Source organism: Rana temporaria, chromosome 4 (assembly GCF_905171775.1).
Source record: "Rana temporaria chromosome 4, aRanTem1.1, whole genome shotgun sequence".
Classification (NCBI taxonomy): domain Eukaryota; kingdom Metazoa; phylum Chordata; class Amphibia; order Anura; family Ranidae; genus Rana; species Rana temporaria.
Genome location: NC_053492.1, coordinates 258,537,868 through 258,560,517, shown reverse-complemented (window position 1 = coordinate 258,560,517; position 22,650 = coordinate 258,537,868). Strand labels below are relative to the sequence as shown.

The window sequence follows — 22,650 nt, the reverse complement described above, 5'->3', positions numbered from 1 at the left end:
GATGGCCGACCGCTCCGGAGCTAGGCCGAAGCCACTGCCTTTCCTAAGGTCGAGGCAGCGGATCGCGTTGTGCGCCGAATCCGAACAGGTCGACCCGTTCGGATCACGGATCGGTCACGATCCGTTGCACCACTAATGGAAGGAAGAGACGCCTTTTTTTTATAGTCCTCAGTTTGCACGGTTAGGACTGTAGCACTACACGCCACTGTTTTTCACCTTAATCTCAAGAAAACTGCCTTGGAGACTTGTTACTTGTCGCACGTTCTCACTGTTCAGTGTATATCCATCAGCTTGATGAGCACTGATTGATTAATCACCTACGTTTGTTATACATGTCATCTGGTTTGTTATGCAAATTTGCTTGATTGTAAGGAATCTGTTATTTGATGCGTTTATTTGCACGCTTAGTTTACACTGCCACCTTGAGCACACATTTTTATTGTGTTTTAATTTTTGGTATGTTTATCATTTTGTGACACATTGGTTACACTTTTAGTTCAACAGCATAACATCACTTATACATATACACTTATTGGTCACGGATTCAACTGTTTGCAGCAGTTGTCATATACATTGTTTTTTTCACTCTCGGTGATGGCGCGGGAGTATTCCGCTACCAGTCTTATATGTTATGCGCACTAATGATTCTTTCTGACAAGAATATACATTTAGCATGTAGGTTTGTTTTACAGTGCTATACTTGAAAGAGGAATAAGAGCACTTTTTTTATGCTTCTATACTCGTTTCAAGATTTTACGTAAGGCCAATGAAAATTGGGTCAATAATTTAGCAGCAAAGCCATGCCTGTATGCACAGCATGCATGCAGCAAATTAAATACAGATAATGGTATGGTCCCGTTGGCTGTTTGTTGCTGTGGTTGGCTTTGTTGTGTTCTTTAATGTCTTGGGCAAGAATGAAAGCATTGGAACGTGAATAAACTTAGAGGTGAGCATGAATCATAAGGAGGTGATAGTATGTGGACTTAAGTGCCCTGATTTTACTATAGTTTATAAAGCCTCTCCTCGTTTTCAGATCGTAAAGCATTATTTTGGCTTAAGTTGACTAGCCCTTCAGTATTCATTTTTAGCAAATAATTCACTCTTGGCCTTCCACTAGGTGTCACTATACCTCTGCATGTTTTCTTATCTGCTAATGTTGCAAGATTAATCTTATTATATGATATTTAGGATGCATTTATTTGTACTTTTAGTAATTTGCAGTCGTGTTATCTTAAAAAATTATTTGTGCAATACAATAGTGCTATGCCTAATATACAGTGGTACTTGAAAAGCATACTTGATGGCGACAGGAAAAATGATGCAAAGTGATGGAACAGTTTTCATGACAATTGGGTTTTGTTTTTCACTGATCATTTTGGTTTCCTGAGTGAAAAAAAAAAAAAAAAAATGTAAAGCTTTGTATAGATGTTGGATTACAAGTTACCATAGTAGCCATCAGACAGCACTTATGTCAATTGTGGATTTTTTTTTTTTTTCCAGGCAGAGTATGTCCAGCTTGTTACTGAACTTCGCATGACAAGAGCCATTCAGCCACAAATCAATGGATTTTTACAGGGCTTTCATATGTTTATACCACCATCTCTAATACAGCTGTTTGATGAGTTTGAATTGGTGAGCTGAATTTTTCGTTTTTTTTTTTTTTACTTGAAAATATTGACCAGTATTTTGTAATGGCTTTTACAGGAAACCTTTTACAATTTTGACATTATTTTTCTGTGTTTTATAGAAGATAAATATTTTCTATGAATGTTAAACAAAAAACGTTAGTGTATCTGCAATAAGCAAACAGTGAATTAACGTTTATTAGAAGTGTTGCGTGTGTATGGTTATATATGTGTGTGTGTAATGTAATTATATATATATATAATGTGTATGTATGTATGTATGTATGTATGTATGTAAATTTCCATAAAAATTACTAGAATATTTACTTTTAAAGTCAAATTGTGACTTGCACTAACCTACTACTGTTACTACTAAAATATGAACATATTGACTCCTACATGACAATGGATGCACAAATAGGGTCAGTATTCAGCGAATCTCACCATCTGCTGCGCCTACTACGCAAACTCACTCCTTTTATTCCCAAGGAAGACATAGCGGTCGTGATGGGAGCTATTGTAAACTCCAGATTGGACTATGCAAATGCCCTTTACCTCGGACTCCCCAAGTACCAAATCGCTCGTCTACAAGTCGTTCAAAATACGGCCGCTAGACTTGTGACTGGGAAAAAACCTTGGGAATCAATCTCACCTTCACTGGTTACCAGTAAAAGACAGAATCACTTTTAAAGCACTCTGTCTAACGCATAGATGTATCTATGGGAATGCTCCCCATTATCTATGCGAAAAAATAAAAGCTCATAATCCCAATCGCGTTCTGCGATCCACCAATCAAAATCTCCTCCAGATACCCAAAGCCAGATACAAGTCCAAAGGAGATTCGCGGTCCAAGGGCCTAGACTATGGAACGCTTTACCAACCAGCATTCGGTTGGAGGAGAACCACTTGGCGTTCAGGAGAAAGATCAAGACTCCTCTTTTGATACCAAAGGAGACAGGAACAACAAGCGCCCAGAGGCGATTAAGTTCGCATGTGTTGCGCTATATAAGTTTTCATTCATTCATTCATATGTGCACGCATGTGCCCTGCAAAGCACCCTGGAAGCCCTGGGGCGCTCTGCAAAGTATACAACCGTACGCAAGAACATCTCTAAGTGCCTGTTTCTATAGCATAAACTCCTTTATAACTTTTAGTATTTTATTTTTGGGATAGTCTCTCAGGACCCAAATAAAATGTGATTTTAGCTGGGTGTGATTATCAATAGCTGTTGCTATACAGTAATATATTTTTTTTTTTTTTATAATCCAATGCAGTACCTCCCATTTTTTCATTCTATTGATATTGACAGAGAATTTTTTGAGTTTAGCACATCACGTAGAGATTGCTTTGTTTCATTTTATTTAAGATCTGCCAAAAAATTCTATTGGGGTATATATGCCATTAGCCATTCGCTTGCGGCCCTATCCACACAAATTGGATATAAACTAGAGCAGCTTGGAGTTTTCCATCCTTCTTGCTCATGTAAAGGTTAACCAGTGAACACTGCTTGTAAAAAATATATCAGTAAATCCAAAGATGCAAGCATGACCAGAATATTTTTACAGGGAAAGTTAAGCTGATGTTAGATGGGGGTAGATGTAGAGAGATAGATGGATAGATTCCTCCATCCACACAAATCGACTTCTGTCAAGCAGGGACAGCCATTCACTAATCAGAATTTGTCATATCCTAGCTGAAACAGGGACTGATGGGGATTTTAAATAAAGTGGTAGTAAAATCCCCCTGAACGCTTCTTTCTACAGGTAAGCTTATACTACAGCTTACCTGTAGGTACAAGGAAAATCTCCTAAACGTGCACCATTTAGGAGATATTCAGTGTCTCTGCAGCCAGTGACGTCACTGGCATCGGTATGCCGTTCCTTCAGAGACTCTGCTGTAAACGGTCTACCATGCGCATGCGCCGGAGTGATGTCAACTCTGCTCGGTCACTCAAAGGACTGGAGCCTGCAAACCCAGAAAGAAGACCAGGTGAGATTTCAAGCCCTGGAGGCCTTTGTTTCAAGGTATGTCTTTCATAATGTGCTAGTATGCATTGCATAATAGCACATTATGACTTTACCTTGCAGGGAGAAGATTTAAAAAAAAAAAAAATTGTCATCTTTGCTTCCGCTTTAAAAAGGTAAGCACTGCAGATCTTATTCAAACTCCAAAGCACTAATCACATTTTGAGAAGTTTCAGAAACAGGTTTTTTTCCCATGTTTAAAGCATGTGAATAAAAGTTGACTGTTGTAAGGTCCCACCACTGTAATGAGGTTGTCCTTTTCATGTTACAATAAATGGAAAAATAGCATTTTATAGTTGGCCCCCCTACTTTTGTCCCTGTCCCCCCATGCTCCCCCCCTAAATATGAAAGCTGGAGACGCCACTGTTGGTCACCAACTCCTTTGTGCTTGCCAACAAGGGTTTCTCCACCAAGTCATGTTTGTACGAAGTCATGTTTTGCTTGGGCATCAAATATTTTACTCACTGAATTGCAACTTAATTTATAGCATTTATTTTGTGTCTTTTGGGAGATTTTTGGTTGATATTCTGTCTATCATTTAAAATACATAAAAATTATAGACCCTTCATTTCTTTGTAAGTGGGCAAACTTACAAAATCTGCAGGGGATCAAATTGTTTTCCCCGCCGTATGTAGATCAGCGCAGTTTTTTATTTTATCAATGGAATTATCACCCAATTATTGATGCGCGTGAAAGCTTCCAAGTACACCTAAATGCATTTGAAAAACACTGCCGAGTGTACATGAGGCCTTGCGTAAGAATTGTCTGAAACTGTATTTTACTACAGATTGCTTGTGACTTATTTCGTTGGTTACACAACATATTACTTGCGTTCATCTGTGATGTTGAGACCTCAGGTACTCTCTTCTTAAACCTTCACATTTATGCTAACAAACTATATTTTACACTGAAGTCATTATCCTTTAAGAGAAAACCATACTGTATGAGTGCCATTCATACTTAGTCTTTCCACACACAAGTTTATTCAACTGCTGTGATCTTTTTCAACTGAAAAAAAATTGTAAAAATACTGCCTTGACCTTAAAGTGATTGATTGTAAAGGTTAAATGTTGTTGCACACATAATGGGTTCCAAATAACTATGGGACCGTTTAAAAGGCACAGTGCAACTCGGGCATACGCAGTAGGAGACAGGCTGTGAAGCCACAAAGCTTCACTTCCTGTTTCCCTTGAAGAACCGGGTAGGGTGCCGACATGACGGGATCCTTGGACATGTAAGTGTCCTTGTATTAAAAGTTAACAGGTACAGTAATTGTAGCTGCTGACTTAATTTTGTCTGAAGGCACCTGACGCTCCTTTCTAAGTAGTGGCTGTGTGTGGATTATTTTAGGACAATAAGGAAATTATTAATGTCACTTTAAAGCCTAACTCCATGTTTACTATGCCTATAAATATTTTATTTGGGCCAAAATGGCATTTCCTTCACTAACAGATGTGCCTGCTGGATGTGCTGTATAAACTAGATGGAGAAAACAGAAATAACCCCAAGGATAGTGCGGGCAGGAAGCCAAAACAGGATACCGTGAAAGAGTACAAAAAGTATGTAAAAGTATAAATTGTATTTGATTATAAAACAGATAAATATTTAAAAGCAATTGTGGAACAGCATAATTCAAAATATAGGTGACGCAGAGAAGGCGTTTGACCGGGTCCACTGGACTTATATGGAAATGGTTTTGAACAAATTTGGGTTCCAGGGTTCCATCTTAAGAGCTATACTGGCTCTCTACTCATGTCCCTCTGCTACTGTGTATTCCTCAGGATTTCTTTCTAGGCCATTTCCCATTACGAATGGAACGAGACAGGGGTGCCCCCTGTCTCCGACCATATTCAACCTGATGATTGAACCCTTAGCTGAAGCCATAAGGTCGAACCCAGCAATTACGGGCTTCCAGTTTGGATCTGATATGCACACCATCAATCTCTTCGCGGACGATGTCATACTGCTACTATCTAACCCATCTACGTCCCTGAAGGAAGCCCATAATGTCCTCACGTCCTTTGGGGAGATATCATATTATAAGGTTAACTTCAACAAATCACTGATTTTGGACATGGGCGTGCAACCCAGCACAAAACTTAATCCACAACGCCAATTGCCATACACCTGGAGTCAGGGTAGACTCACATATTTGGGTATAACGCTTACGAATAAGGTCTCGGCACTTGCCAGAGCCAACATGTCCCCGCTGGTGAACAAACTGGAAGCTCAGCTGCGGCATATGTCTAAAAGAGAAGTATCTTGGCTGGGCAGGATTTCTGCCTATAAAATGCTAATTTTGCCGCAAATACTTTGTGTTCCGCACAATACCGATCCACATACCTCACCTATATCTCAAGAACTTAGCACAGCTCAGCTGGAAGTATGTATGAAACGGAAAAAAGGCTAGATGCTCACGAAACAATTTACTGTCACACAAGAGAGTAGGTGGGGCGGGCCTAGCGGACATTCATGACTATTTATGGGCGACACGTTTAGACCAAATCAAACACTGGTTCCATGACTCTAACAATCCTTTATGGGTAAGGATGGAAAAAGCCATGTCACCGACTAAGGACCTAAAACTACTACTACTAAGCGACAGATGGGCGCCTTGGGACCTGACCAAGCTACCCCCACAACACGGACGTCATTAAAGGCCTGGAGATTCCTCGTAGAAAGCAAACGACAGGACGTACATGACATTGACTATGCACTGCCCCTGCAGCTGCTGGAAGCTAAAATACCAATGTTGACTGTCAAAAGCCTGACTACACAGGGTATCGCGAGTATATCAGACCTGTACGTGGGTGACACACTGCAGTCGGCTGACCAACTCATGACACAATACCACCTACACAATAACGCACGGTTCAACTGTTTGAGAATCACACACTATCTACAAACATTGCCACCACCATCTATTACTCTTCCGAGCACAGTCTGGAAGTTTTACTCTACAGCCAAAACAGATACCAAAGGCATATCGTTCTTCTATAATATGTTTCAAGACAAATTAGTGTTCTCCAAAACGGCAGCAATGACAAAATGGGAGGTGGACCTAGATACCACTTTCTCGACAGAGCAATGGACACATGCCTTTAAGGCTATTCACAAAGCCTCTCATTGTGTTAAACACTGGGAATTGACAATCAAAATAGCTAACAGGTGGCATTACACCCCACTAAGAATAGCCACATTCTTCCCGGGAGCGTCACCCAGCTGCTGGAGAGCGTGTGGACACACAGGTAATCTCCTACACATGCTGTGGCACTGTCCTACTATAAAAGGCCTTTGGAACCAAGTCTTCCGACTCATTTCGACTTTGACGGGGGTGATATCATCACCTGATCCGGCTTTAGCCCTCCTTCACATAGATATCGACAGATACCCATGCAACATGAGACCAGTTGTCACCCACATACTGCTAGAAACGCGTACCATGATTCTACGACATTGGAAATCCAATAAGGCTATAAACGTGTCGGACATAGTTGCAGGGACCCATAGGAATTACACATTTGAAAGACTTATAGCTATCAACAATATGAAATGCAAACAGTTTGATGCCTGTTGGTCCATATGGCCCAAATGTTTGAGGATTCTAAAAAAGTTCTGTTACATTGTTTTGATTTTTGATTTGTGACTACTGTTCTCTTCTGTTTTCCGTCACGCAAGCACCATGGAAGATGTGTATGTCATTTCCCCTGTGTATGTCATTTCTCCCTATTTTCCTTGTTATCCCTGGAAAAATATTCAATAAAAAATATTGAAACAAAAAAATATAGGTACAGCTACTCAATTGCCGCAATTCACAATTGTACTGATAGGCACAAGTCAAAAACAGATCGTGATAGGATACACAGCGTTATTGCAAATGGATGTGATCACATATCAAAAAATTAGAGGAGCCAGAAAAATAGTGGCTTGTAATAGTTTTTCAATGAGCCTCAAAACGGAGTAAGAATACCTGGTGGTTTATTCCCCAGACATCATTTCTGGGCTCTTTAAGACGCAATTACTGGCTTTATATTAGGATTTTATAGATCTGCATTCTAGGTTTCCTGCCAGAGAACATGAAGCAGCAAGTCAGAGCTCACAGGAACCAAAATCTAAGAGGGGGGGGGGGCAGGGCTCTGACTTGCTGCTTCACGTTCTCTGGCAGGAAACCTAGAACGCAGAATGCAGATCTATAAAATTCTAAAGCCAGTAATTGCGTCTTAAAATGCCCAGAAATGATGCCTGGGGAATAAACCACCAGGTATTCTTACTCCGTTTTGAGGCTCAATGAAAAACTTTTACAAGCCACTATTTTTTCTGGCTCCTCATTTTTTGATATGCAATAACGCTGTGTATCCTATATGCCGTTGGAATATACAATTTGTAAGTACCCATTCTTTATGACATATTTGTCTGCCATTTCTCATTTTTTCATTTTCCTTTTTTTCCCTTTTTTCTTTTTTTTTTTTTCTTCTCCTTTCCCCTTTCTCTTTTTTTTTTTTTTCTTTTTTTCTCTCTGCATTTTCTTATTAAAAACGTAATTGGCTAAGGGCCAAAAAAAATTAAATCTTTGTTTATTGTTATATTTACTTATTTACATATATTTGTTCTATAGAAATATAACAGCCAGCTCACGCTCAACTCCTGAAGAAGGAATTGTACCCATCATAACAGGAATTGTATGCCTTTTATGCTGATCCGAAACATGTAGAGTTGGTACTGCAATCACGATCTGTTTTTTGACTTGTGTCTATCAGTACAATTGTGAATTGCGGCAATTGAGTAGCTGTACCTATATTTTGAATTATGCTGTTCCACAATTGCTTTTAAATATTATCTGTTTTATAATCAAATAACATTTATACTTTTACATACTTTTTGTACTCTTTCACGGTATCCTGTTTTGGCTTCCTGCCCGCACTATCCCTTGGGGTTCTTTCTGTTTTCTCAAATTAGTTTGGGATGTGGCAGCAAGTCTCAGGATTAACCGAAGCTCAATTTAGTTTCTCTTTCATAATTTTCTCTGTATAAACTAGATATAGCATCAGGTACATTCAGTATACAGGCAGTCCTCGCGTTACGAACGATTCCTACTTACGAACGGAGGTGGCGTGACATCCCTGCCGGCTGTTTGCGCTCCACACTGGTCCCTAATGCTGCCGAGTAGTGATCTTGCAGCACATCCCACACTGTAGTACTGCATGGCCACAAGAGCCCCAAATAACACGACTGCACATGCAGAATCGCCCAAAACCTTTCACATCACTGAACAGGCTGGAGTGGCACTTAAAAATGTACTGTTCCGACTTGCAAACAAATTTTACTTTAGAACCTACCTACAGTCCCTATCTTGTTCATAACCTGGGGGCTGCCTGTACAGTGCCAAGTTCTGGCAGCAGGGTGGGAACTTCCCTCCTCCTTCGATTATGCTCTCGAAGCAAAATCGAGCCAGGCTGCGTGCTGCTCTGCTATTCACTGGAAGATTGTGACGACATCCGCACTCCTCTCCACCTCAGCGAGCCAGAGGAGCTTTGTAGTCATTCATTCATTGAATACAAAGCTTCTATTGAATGGCTGAGCAGCACACAGACCAACCCCATTTTTGCTTCGGGAGCGGGATGGGGAGTTCCTGTCTTGTTGCCAAAACATAGCATTGTAGACTATATGTAGACAATGCTTGTAAATGGAAATAGGAATTGTTTTGTTTTTGCCAGCGTGGCCCAAATAAACTTTTTAAAGGCACAGTAAACCTAGTCAGGCCTTGGGTATCACACTACTTAAAAAGCCTGCTAGTGTCCATTTGTGTCTCTTATGTAGAATGAAGCTCAGGAAATATAGGATGCTTTTTCTGTACATTAGTTTGGATTATCTTCCCACTATCTGTGGAAACTAAACAATGCAGTTTAATGAGCTGGTATGCTGTCTTCCTTTCCCATGTGCATATAATTGTGGATTAATTGTAGAATTCAAGGTTTCCACTCCCACGATGCATACAGATATATTGTAATTGATGGCTGTTTGCTTGGGAATCTTCCAATGCATGCTGTTTACCTGTATGATGCTACAGTGGGAGACAACATACAGTAAGAAAATAAACACGAGTACATGGAAAGAATAAATGTTGGTTATTTCCCTTTTGTAAATTGCTATAATCAGAGCACAAATTGTTCAAGCCATGTGTTTTGTTACAAAACCTATATTTTTTTCCTTTTCAGGCTGTATGGCAGCACAGCGCTATATTCACAATATTCTGCTCTGACGACTCGCCTTCATATATACAATGCGACTAATAATGTATTATCTGCAATTATCTTTCTGTGCATATTTTGAATTGTCTGCTAAATGTAATCTACTGAGTAAATAAATCCAATGTGCTGTGAAGAGCTCCAATGCAAATAAGCTTTTCTGTAATTGCAAGATAGGGAGCCAACATTACTGCACATTGCGCATAGCAAAGATACACATTATTAACTAGCAAAAGATAAATATGCACAGTCAGTCCTCATCATTTCCTAATGCAATTCTGGAGCTCATCACGACACTCACAGGGGGACAAATAAGACACTTATTAATTGTTTACATTTATTATCAGGATTATATCTCACATTTTATTTTGAAATTGGTTTTCAATTGTAAGGTTAAAGGTTCACTGTACAATTAAACAAATGAATATGCAAGTTTTAAAGAGAATATATTTTTGGGCATTAATATTCATTTGTAATTGTGAGCATGGCTTTAAATCTTCTCGACAAGCTGAAAATTTGTTTATTACCAGTATTTAACATTTTTGGTTGAAAGCATCAGTATAATGCCAGAGATGACCAGGGAATATAAAAGGGCACTGTTGGATACATAAAATTGGTTTTACTTTTTTTTTTTTTTTTTTGCACAACATGTTAGCTGGCTTTACTAAAGCTTTCTATAAATTTAATCTATCGGCCTTTTGTTAAATAAAAAATAAATAAAAAAAAGTGAGCCTGATTTTGCACTTTCCAGCGATGGTAAATAAACCCCATTGTGTACTTAAAAGTGGGGTATGCCTGTATACAAACATATACAGGGGTAAGAATTAAAGTGATTGTAAAGCCCTTGGCTTATGCACACAGGACATTTTTACAGCTGCTGTTAGGGGCATCTGATTTTTTTTTTTTTAACTGCCTCATAAATGCCTCTCCATGTTGGCCTATGTGTACATGCGCACACACAAACTTTCAGAGGCGCTTGGAGGCATAAGCCTTTAGGGGCAGTAGAAAAAAATTACAGCCTGCGCATCCAGAAGCTGTAAAAACAAAAACCACCAAAAAATGCTGCTAAACCCTGTACACCCTGCCACGTTTGGCGTTTTTAGGTGTTTTGACATTATAGGGAGTGTTTTTTTTTACTGTAAAAACCTTGGCGCCCAAAAAAGTAGAAAAAAACGCTCTTAAACTCTATTCAAAAAAGCTAAAAGCACATTTTTAACACTAAGAAAAAATTAGAAAAACTGCGCTATAAACCAACATGTAAATAAACAGTGGAAAATGTCTTAAAGTATAAACAACACAAATCCCACATATGGTGCATAAATATGAATATAACCCATGTGATTGGATGTTAAATAATGTAAGAGTCCAATTGCCAGCAAATAAGTGTCAGCAGACAGGAGAAAAAAGTCTTAATAAATGTAAAAAAATAAGTGATTCCACAATGACAAAAATGTGAAGAAAGATCTAGGTTGACACCAATACCACTCGTGTCCCCTCACCAGAAGTACAAGCCTGCTTACCAGAACACAGGCTAGATAGGCCTGGAGGAAGCGCTTGAATCCAGAATAGATCAAACACCAGGAAGATGGTCACAGGGGGCGACGTCTTTGTGAGACGAAACGTTCGTCGGGAAGTTGACGCGCTGACGTCTTCGCCCTTAGGACGGGTGTCTGCTTGCCGGCCGGCTGTTTGTTTTTAAATGCCATTTTATTCAGATACTTTTGTGAGTATATCTGGCTTTTTTTACTTATTAAACTTTGTGCATACAATATTATGCTATGCGAGTATTTCTTCCCTCTGTACTGTACGGGATATCTGGTGTGAGTGAGGTGATCGTTCCCACTCGTCGGATCATTTCCACCAACCCTCCAGCCGTTGCTATTTATGAGTGATCTGGATCCACTCAGATTTCTTGTGACCATCCTCCTGGTGTTTGATCTATTCCGGATTCAGGTGTGGTATTGGCGTCAACCTAGATCTTTCTTCACATTTTTGTTATTGTCGAATCACTTCTTTTTTTACATTTATTAAGACTTTTTTCTCCTGTCTGCTGACATTTATTTGCCGGCAATTGGACTCTTACATTATTTAACATCCAACCACATGGGTTATATTCATATTTATGCACCATATGTGGGATTTGTGTTTATACTTTAAGACATTTTCCACTGTTTATTTACATGTTGGTTTATAGCGCAGTTTTTCACATTTTTTTCTTTGCATTATTATTTGTGTTGTCGCACAATTTTTCACTGCTGCTTTGATTTACTACATTGCATTTACTGCTGGGTTAGATGCATTTTCATTATTTTACTCAATTGTATTGTGTTTAGTCACCATTAGGGAGCATGGTGTATTCTCTATTTTTTCTGTTTTAACATTTTTAACACTGCTTTTTCCTGGCAGCAGTGTGTTTTTTTAAATGTCCTGTGTGCATGAGGCCTTAAGGTTTCTCACTTTAATGCATTCTTAAAGAAATAAACAAAAAAATGGGTGCAAATAGAGAAAACTTTGAGTAGTACACAGTTGGACAAAATTGTTTGTTTGGATTCCGCCACAATATGGAGATTTAGACACAGATACACATGAACTGGCACTAGAAGTATTAAAAATTTGGGATTTAACGCATAAAAAAGCGAATTGGAAGTTTAACTCGCCATTAATCACATTAAGGGACACAAGTTATTTTTCACCAGGTAAAAAGATTATTCGGGGGAAAGGACGAGAAAAGGGAATGCACAGTCTAAAGACATAATGGAAAATTGGGAATTACTTGCACTACATGATTTAAAGCACAAAAAAGAATGGATGGTGATCGATGCATAGCGTTTTTTTTTTTTTTCAGTTGGAGCATTTTGTGACATCGTTACTGCAAACAATAAGATCCAGAGGAAATGTATTACCGCTAGAACAGCTGTGTACATCTAAGAATTCTAGCCATGGGATATCCCGAATCTTTAAAATACTACAGATGTTAGCCGGAAGGGAAAAACTGCCATACATCAAAAAGTGGGAAAGGAACTGGGAGCACAGGTGAATGGGCTGTAATTGAGCAGAATTAAAAAAAATGGTCCATAGTTCTGCAGTGGACATAAACACTACAGAATTATAAGTGTTTGACCAGATGGTGTATATAACCCCAGATAAAATTCACAAGTATAAAATAGGAAAATAACCAAACTGTTGGCGAGGCTGTGACACCTTGGGACATTCCCACCAAACGTGGGCCATATTTCCTAAGAATAAAAAAAATACTGGAAAGAAGTGTTGTATCTGATTAAAGAGATTATAGAAATACCCGAAGATCCATGAGTATGCCTATTTCATAGTACAGAGACCCCAATAAAACTTTATAAAAAGACACTGATACCACATTTTATTGAATGCCGCTTAGTCTAATCCCACTAGACTGGTAGGAACAAGAGGGTCCATCAATAGGTGAGTGGATGACAAAAGTCGGATACAGATCTAAAATGGAACAACTGCGATGTAGTGAGTGGGATGAAAGTGGAAAAATAGGGGAAGTGTGGGAAAACTGAAATTTAAAAGAACAAGAAAACACGCTGAAGCGACCGGAGTAAAGGAAAAGGGTATTGAAGCATAGGGAAGGTTACCAGGGAGAAAAGAAGACGGGAAGGAGGGTAAGGATTAAGGATGAGCTCCAGTGTGTTCGCACAGCCCACGTGTAGAGCCCGCCAGGAAGTCTGCGCTGTGCTAATCATAGGCAGTGAAACCTTGTCCCGATGCACGGCTGCAGAGATCGGGACATTGTCTCACTGCCTGTGATCAGCGCAGTGTCAACTTCTTGGCGGGCTCTGCACGTGGGCTGTGCGAACACGCCGGAGCTCATCCTTGGTAGGGATGAAAGAAAAAGGGAAAGACTGGGGGATGGTGAGTTTGGAAGATGAGATAATTTTTTGCTTTTAATGTTTGTAAGAGAATTCTTTGAAAATGTAATAAATGTTAAAAAAAAAAAAAAAAAAAAAAAACATGAGACCTGATAGAGGGGAAATCTTCTAATGGGAACATTTATTCTGGTGACATCCCAGGATTCCCTCACCTTGGAGGGATTTCCTCTCGCATTCAATTTTGGCTATGGAGCAGGAAATGAAGTTTCCTCAATGGAACAGAGATGGCAAAAAAAATCTGAGTTTTAAACCCTCCCTTACTCTATCCAAAAATAAAAAAAATGGATGTACATGGATACTAGGATAACACTGAAAACCCACAGGTGTGCCATTTGAGTACAACTATTTACACACAGTTTGGCAACGATATAGAAGCTCCTGCCCACAGCTCGCTAACAGCATTGGGATAGGTCATATAATGTTTCACAGTGTCTGGTGATGGCTTACTGAAATGTACTAATGGCATGGTCTCTAACTAGCTTCCATCACAGTGAAAGACCTAATCTCAATGCACACTGATAATAGGCTAACACTGAAAACACACAGGTGCGCCATTGAGTCAAACGAGTTGCCCTCTGGCAAGGGTTTTAGCAAATCCTGCCTACAGCTCCATGGCAGGCATTGAGGTGGGTTCCGTAATGTAATTTCACAGTGCTTGGTGATAGCTTGCTAAAGTGTACTAATGCCATGGTCTTTAGATCTGTTCTTGATTTTAACACTTTGGCTAGGGTTGTATGTCTGACTGCTGCAGTCTTGGGTGTGTAAGCAGTGCCAGACAATGGTATAGATGTATGTGGAAATTTGTGATTTCAAATGTTGGTTCCGTATGGGACATGCCTTTTAGTTCTAAGCTCATCGATTACTGGAGAGACCTGTCTGGGTGGCGGTCCTTTTAACAAAGTTGCGTTAGTATGTGATGTGAAAGGGAGCACCTTAAACAAGTCCTACAACTTGATGGTTAACAGCCAATCTTCTGTTGCTAAAACCAGTAAATACTTCCAGCATGTTCTGGGAATTAAAATAAATCCCACTTGTAAATGGTGTCTGAGTGTAAACAGCATCTGCTGTTGGGTGTCACAGCTGATATGCAATAAGTCGCCGTGAGACTTGTTAGAAAGCAGCAATGCGAAGTGTGATATATACACTGATTGTTGCAGTCTGGCATTAGGTGCTAATTCTGTCCATGAAATATGCTACAACAAACAGAATTTGAAAGCATACACTCGGCTAAATTGCGGATTTAGAGTAGGGAAGGGTTAGAACCCCTTATCAGTTGATTATTTTTTTTTTTTTGCTGTGTCTCTCTGGGGAGATTTCCTTTCTTTCCGTCCTTGAGATGCAGGAGGAAATGAGAGGAAATCTCTCCAGAGAGAGTAGAATCCCCATTTTAGAGCAGGGGTTCCCATTGAAAGACTATCGCTCGCCTTTTATTCTGATGATCACCCCATTTTTTTGGATTTCCTCTCCTATTCTGTCTTGGTAAATTGTGGTCAAATTATCAAATAGAGGGGTAAATCTCCTCAGTGAGACGCAGGCAGCAAAAAAAGAAGAAATGTTACATTCAGTTGTGAAGAATATGGCACTCTGAAAAATGTGATCACATTCCTTTTATTTTCTCAGCTCTGTTTTCGAGTACACAGAATGCTTTTCTGTTCGAATCAGAGGTTGTGCCATGTATGTTATGGAGCACAGGGACAGATTATCTCTGCTCTTTACTCCTTTAGAGTTCAGAACGTGTAACTGTAGAGCCAGGTGTTTATTTTAAGAATGAGACATTTGAATTATTAAGTAAGCAAGCATGCTATGTTAAGTTCCGCACCCGTAAGCGCTTTTTTTTTTTTTTGGTCAATAGTGATGCTCAGCGATTTGCAGCCGGTAGAAATATTTGTCATTTAGCTTAGTGAATGTTACTTGTTTTATGAAAGCATTGTGTTCCAGTGAACATATAAATGCAAATAATTTTTACAGAATTTTATGCGTGAGATATGTGTAATACATATGCTCAGCTTTTTATTTCTGGAAGAGTGACACTGGAGCTGGAAATTTCCATATGGAGCTAGGGACAGCAGATTTCCTTATTGCCGTGTCTGTCATTTGTTTTGACAGTGCTGCTTAATGATGCACTCCTGTAGTGCATTCACTGTTCAAGACAAGTCTTTGCACCGCTTTGCTATGTTTTTAATTATATATTAGGAACGCAAGCCGCTGTGACTCTGTCACCATTGCCTTGTTTAAAAAGGATATGTTTCAAAACAGGAAGTATACGTGCCAAGCAACATACTGTCAATTTTTGTCATTAAAGGAGCTTCTTCTGTCTGGCATGCCTGAAATTGATGTGAATGACTGGATGAAGAACACTGAATATACCAGCGGCTATGAGAGAGATGATCCAGTAATCCAGGTAGAGTACTTTATTAAGATATGCAGAGTCATGCAACTGAATATATATGGATTTAGATTTAATATGCAGAATTTCTTCATACTTGAGTGAAAAGAACATTTTTAAACAAATGTTTGCTGATGTGTAGATTACTAGTCACGGTACACAGGAACCAAATCCTTATGCATACCAATAGTTTACAGTGCAGGTCCTAGCAAGTATCGCAGTAAACACTTGAATCAGACTGCTGAGGAACCAAGAAAACATTTTTATTGAATTGCATAACATTTTCCTTCTAAAGGTTCCTATCCTATATGTATGAAGATTGGACCGCATAATGCAATCTGGACATGGGTAGCAATTTAACAGATTTGACTATATTCGGTTATGATCAAATCGAGACATTTAGCTAAAGCTAAAATTCAGATTTTGTGCTGAGGACAATATACAGTATGTGTCAATCCAAAGTCCAGTGGTGGCCCGTCCATAGGGGGCGCCCGGGCGCCGCCCCCCTCCTGTAGTCATAAAAAAAAATTGTGGGTGGCGTCCTGGAGCTATGACGTCAACGGATGTCATAGCTCCAGGACGTCGCCCACTATTCCCCGGACAAGTGGTGGATATACGAAGACACACATCGGTCTGGCTTTGTGGCGACACCGTGCGGCATATGCCTGTCATCTGGGCTAAAGGACAGCGTCTACCCACCCACCACCCAGTAGGAACACACCAAGGTCCAGTATACTTCGGTGCTTGAGGCATGTCCCACTTTGCAAACAGAGGATGAGCCAGCCCAAGATACTCCTATGACTACGGAAGTGGTAAGGTGGTATGAAACTATAGCTGTTGGAGAGCCAGTTGTTTTGCCATAAGCATCGTGCTGTGTACTGCAATAAGTACTCTTTCAAAGATATTTATATCTAAAGAGGAACTGTATTAACCTGCAAGGTTCTTTATTGTCAGCAGTAATATTTTACAGCAGACCTATACATGGCGCACCCTCTGAGTTATATTACCTATCTCCATATAGGAAAACTGCTTATCATCAGTGACTTTTAGACCAGTGGATGCTACACTTTGCAATAACTGGAATCATCTATATACGCAGAGGGACACTCTGTTATTTAACAGCATCTCTACAGTAATTGCTCTTGGTCATCATCAGCAATATGGTTGCCAGTATCCTAGCCCAAACATTACAGGGAGTGCAGAATTATTAGGCAAATTAGTATTTTGACCACATCATCCTCTTTATGCATGTTGTCTTACTCCAAGCTGTATAGGCTCGAAAGCCTACTACCAATTAAGCATATTAGGTGATGTACATCTCTGTAATGAGAAGGGGTGTGGTCTAATGACATCAACACCCTATATCAGGTGTGCATAATTATTAGTCAACTTCCTTTCCTTTGGCAAAATGGGTAAAAAGAAAGACTTGACAGGCTCAGAAAAGTCAAAAATAGTGAGATATCTTGCAGAGGGATGCAGCACTCTTAAAATTGCAAAGCTTCTGAAGCGTGATCATCGAACAATCAAGCGTTTCATTCAAAATAGTCAACAGGGTCGCAAGAAGCGTGTGGAAAAACCAAGGCGCAAAATAACTGCCCATGAACTGAGAAAAGTCAAGCGTGCAGCTGCCAAGATGCCACTTGCCACCAGTTTGGCCATATTTCAGAGCTGCAACATCACTGGAGTGCCCAAAAGCACAAGGTGTGCAATACTCAGAGACATGGCCAAGGTAAGAAAGGCTGAAAGACGACCACCACTGAACAAGACACACAAGCTGAAACGTCAAGACTGGGCCAAGAAATATCTCCAGACTGATTTTTCTAAGGTTTTATGGACTGATGAAATGAGAGTGAGTCTTGATGGGCCAGATGGATGGGCCCGTGGCTGGATTGGTAAAGGGCAGAGAGCTCCAGTCCGACTCAGACGCCAGCAAGGTGGAGGTGGAGTACTGGTTTGGGCTGGTATCATCAAAGATGAGCTTGTGGGGCGTTTTCGGGTTGACGATGGAGTCAAGCTCAACTCCCAGTCCTACTGCCAGTTTCTGGAAGACACCTTCTTCAAGCAGTGGTACAGGAAGAAGTCTGCATCCTTCAAGAAAAACATGATTTTCATGCAGGACAATGCTCCATCACACGCGTCCAAGTACTCCACAGCGTGGCTGGCAAGAAAGGGTTTAAAAGAAGAAAAACTAATGACATGGCCTCCTTGTTCACCTGATCTGAACCCCATTGAGAACCTGTGGTCCATCATCAAATGTGAGATTTACAAGGAGGGAAAACAGTACACCTCTCTGAACAGTGTCTGGGAGGCTGCGGTTGCTGCTGCACGCAATGTTGATGGTGAACAGATCAAAACACTGACAGAATCCACGGATGGCAGGCTTTTGAGTGTCCATGCAAAGAAAGGTGGCTATATTGGTCACTTATTTGTTTTTGTTTTGTTTTTTAATGTCAGAAATGTATATTTGTGAATGTTGAGATGTTATATTGGTTTCACTGGTAAAAATAAATAATTGAAATGGGTATATATATTTTTTTTGTTAAGTTGCCTAATAATTATGCACAGTAATAGTCACCTGCACACACAGATATCCCCCTAAAATAGCTAAAACTAAAAACAAACTAAAAACGACTTCCAAAAATATTCAGCTTTGATATTAATGAGTTTTTTGGGTTCATTGAGAACATGGTTGTTGTTTAATAATAAAATTAATCCTCAAAAATACAACTTGCCTGATAATTCTGCACTCCCTGTATTTATTACATAACCGCTATTTTCTCTACCCCCCGCGGGGATGCACTTGTTGGTCTGTTCCCTATAATTACATCGTTATTATATAATGCAGATACACTGAGGTTTTCCGTTAGGGATCCCAACAAGTGCGGACATCTAGGCGTCCAGACTGTCTTTGTTTATTTTGTTTCATGTTAGTCTATGTCCTTATGTGTTATTTGTTTGCACACACACAGTAAACGTTGTTTACTGGTGCAACATTGTTTGATATTTAGAAGCTAGTTTTGGTGATTGGCTATTAGTAGCATGTAGCTGTGATTTTATCGATGTGGGGAGTTTTATACTTCAAATAAAATACATTATATATTTTCTACTTATATCCGGAGTATTGTCCGTTACTGCCCATAGTAGCCCCTTATATATTCGGGATTTCTCTACCTCTTGGAGTTTCCCTGTATATCACCCTATTTTTGGCGAAGATGGAGAACTACAAGTCCCAGCAGTGAGAGAAAAATTGGACAAAGATGGTGGATTGCATGCACCTGAGCCCCAGGAAAAGATGGAGAACTGCAAGTCCCAGCAGGTTATAATATAAGGCTCCGAGGTGGATGGATGTCTGGACAACCCATCCACCTCGGAGCCTTATATTATAACCTGCTGGGACTTGTAGTTCCCCATCTTCTCTCGGGGCTCAGGTGCATGCAATCCACCTTCTATGGGACTACAAGTCCCAGCAGTGAGAGAAAAACTGGACAAAGATGGTGGATAGCTGACCTGATTGGGGGGGTTGCAGAATGCAGATACGTCCTATTTACAGGGTGCAGATATGTGCTATTTACAGGTTGCAGAATGCAGATATGTGCTATATACAGGGCGCAAAATTCAGATAATTGCTGTTTACAGGTTGCAATATGCAGATGCGTGCGATTTACAGGTGGGAACCCCTCATTTTTAACAGTGTCATTTTTCAGTTTGCGCCGATCTGTAAGGCTGTGCTATATACCATGATCTGTGATGCTGGGGCTTTATACTCTGTCCTGTGATACTGGGCTGTATACTCCTGAAACTATGAGTGGAAGCAAGTGGAATACAGGGGACGAAGTAGGTGGATTCTATAAGGGGGCGTGGCTTACAGGAAGTAGAATGGGCCAAATGTGGAGGGGCGGGGTTTTGCGCCCCCCCCCCATCCTAAAACTTCACCAGCCACCACTGCCAAATACTACATGCGTACACAGACCATTTAAAGATTATGGTAAATAGTTCATTTCCACATTATATTTCAAGCCTACTCCTATTAATCTTAATGATCTTGACGTTTGTAAACTTGCTTTGTGAAGATCCCCACACATTTACTTGAATTCTTTGACACGTAATCACTATACCCTGTGGGCTGGCGCAGCTGTCACACATTTCACAGAGCCTGTCTTCTGAACTACAGAAGTGTCTAGGGAAGGAGTTTTAGGATCGCTGCATACAGGTAGCAAGGTATCATGGGTCATGTAGTCATTAGAAATTTTACGGAAACAGAGGAGAGGATGCAGAGCATCAAGGAAGTCGTGGAAAGATATGGTCAGCAGACATGCAGAACATGAAGGGAGATTTTTCACGCAAGCTCATGGTGGACTGTCAAAAATAAAGATTGTTTGTATTGTTGTTACAATGCTGATGTTAGAAAATGAAAGTGTATGCTGTGACCAAAGATCTCCTATAACATCTGCATTAAAGTGGATCTAAACCTTAGACATAAAAATATGACCAAAGCATATCCCTATAGGATGTGTAGTCTCAATTCAGAGCACTCAGTGTAATTTCTCTCTGCTGTCTTTTGCCTCTATCTGCATGACTCAATTCTGACAAGAGATCAAAGGGTGAAAGGGGAGGGAGCTTTAGCACACAGTCTGTGATTGGTATGCTCGGTCCTGCATCATTCCTGTGTGCTGTGTGGAGGGGGGGGCGTCCCTTCCCATCCCTTCACTTCCCTGCAATCAGCTCGCTTCACTGAGCTGTGCAGTGTGTGACTTTAAATCCCTGCCCCCTGCTTTGTGCTTCTGAAAAATCCCTTTTATCTCACTGTTGTAGAAGACTGTACAGGACAAATGGCTGCAGATAAACAGGTACAGCTTACTTGAGGCTTTGTTTCATCTCTGTGTATCATCTAAAGGCTAATCAATTCACTGGATATTTTTAAGGGTTTGCAACCACGTTAATCATCTGAGCTAAGTGATGTCTATTGAGCTTTAAAGGTAGCCTCTTCTGAGATATATAGGCAGCCACTGGTCCCTCTGAAGGTGGTACTGGCCTGTTTAATATCCTGATCCAGGGTTTTGGAGGTCACCAGGAACATGTATGCAGATCATTTCAGAGTGTTGACCTCTTTGAGACTTGCTGGGTCACATTGATTTAAAAAGTAAAAAAAATAAACACACACGTCTCTATGAAAGAGTAGTTACTCTTTTGTTGCCACAGACCTTTGGTATATGTTTTCAGCAGGGAGGGTTTTAGACACACACACACACACACACACACACACACACACTACTGGCTTCTATAGCAGCCGAGAATGTGTATAAATCTGAGAAGCCTACTGTCAGTTGGAAGCAATCTGGCAGCTGTACAGCAACTTGATCGCTTCCATACACCGATCTGCGCTTCATTAGCATGGTCTTACCCCTGTTCGTGTTCCATTAGCTTCAGTAGAGGACAGGTGATATCAGGGGTCTCATTATAGAGAATCTGCCGCAACAAAATAGCACCACCTAGGGAATTTTAGTCCCGTATGTGTTAAATAATGTTTAGTGAAAAATTTAAATCTGAAAATTTGATTTGATAAACCATTATGCTAATATTGTGTGACAAAAAAAAACTGGTCCATCACCATTTTATTCTCTTTTTGACATATGTTGCCCTCCAATGCTCATTGCTGCAAAGGTTAAGTTATAGGTGGGGGAAGTGACTAACTTCTTGTACTGGTAATATATTGGTCAGGCAACACACTGACACCTTTGCAGCCATAGTGCTAAATGCTGGGTGTTCAGTGTGGCCCTGTAACTTTACAGGGGGGGGGGGGGGGGCTCCCTCCAGCCCATCTGCTCTCTATCCATCAGAATTCATGTGCTTCCACTGTGGAGCCTCTTAAAAGTCAGAGGTAGGGACTACAGGTAACAAGGTACCTTGCTGGGGCCTGTAGCTTACGCATTTGTATTTGCAGATGTGTGCAGACGAAACCCTAGTATTTAACACCTACTAATTGACAGGTTAATTTGGTTGGTTGCAGGCAGGTTGGTAAATAGAGCTTTGCATTTTCCTTGGCCTTTTTTTTTACATATGTTGCCCTCCAATGCTCCTTGCTGCAAAGTCCAGTTATAGATGGCGGTTTTGCTAACTTTTCAGAAAATAGATCATATCATGTTTTGCTGGTTTTGGGTAATCTTCAGGCTTAAGTTTTTCTAAACAAGTGCAAAACAAGCAAAAATGGACTTGGTAGCTAAAGGGTTAAAGCATATTTACACTTTTCTGAAATGCTATTCTGTAGGTCAGTGAAATCGGCACATTTTTAAATCTTCTTGTCTTGCACCTCTAAAGGCTATATGGGTCTAGTTGCATCAGGTGCAGTGGCACTGTGTTGGGTAGCTATTTTAGTGCTGTACCATTGCAAGACAAGGCAAAATGGCCTTATCCCCATGTGCCAGGTTCACGTCACTGCTTTACAGTTGTGTGTGTGTGCGCAAT

General features: G+C 40.3%; 1 protein-coding gene across 2 annotated transcripts in view; it reads left to right on the top strand.

Moving 5' to 3' along the window:
• The window catches only part of HACE1 (HECT domain and ankyrin repeat containing E3 ubiquitin protein ligase 1), a 161,256-nt gene that overhangs the window by 119,778 nt on the left and 18,828 nt on the right, over positions 1 to 22,650 (top strand). For both annotated transcript variants that reach the window (XM_040350164.1, XM_040350165.1), the window contains exons 20-21: positions 1,501 to 1,632; positions 16,105 to 16,203. In XM_040350164.1, the coding sequence (XP_040206098.1) occupies positions 1,501 to 1,632; positions 16,105 to 16,203 (231 nt within the window). The remainder of the gene's footprint in view (positions 1 to 1,500; positions 1,633 to 16,104; positions 16,204 to 22,650) is intronic.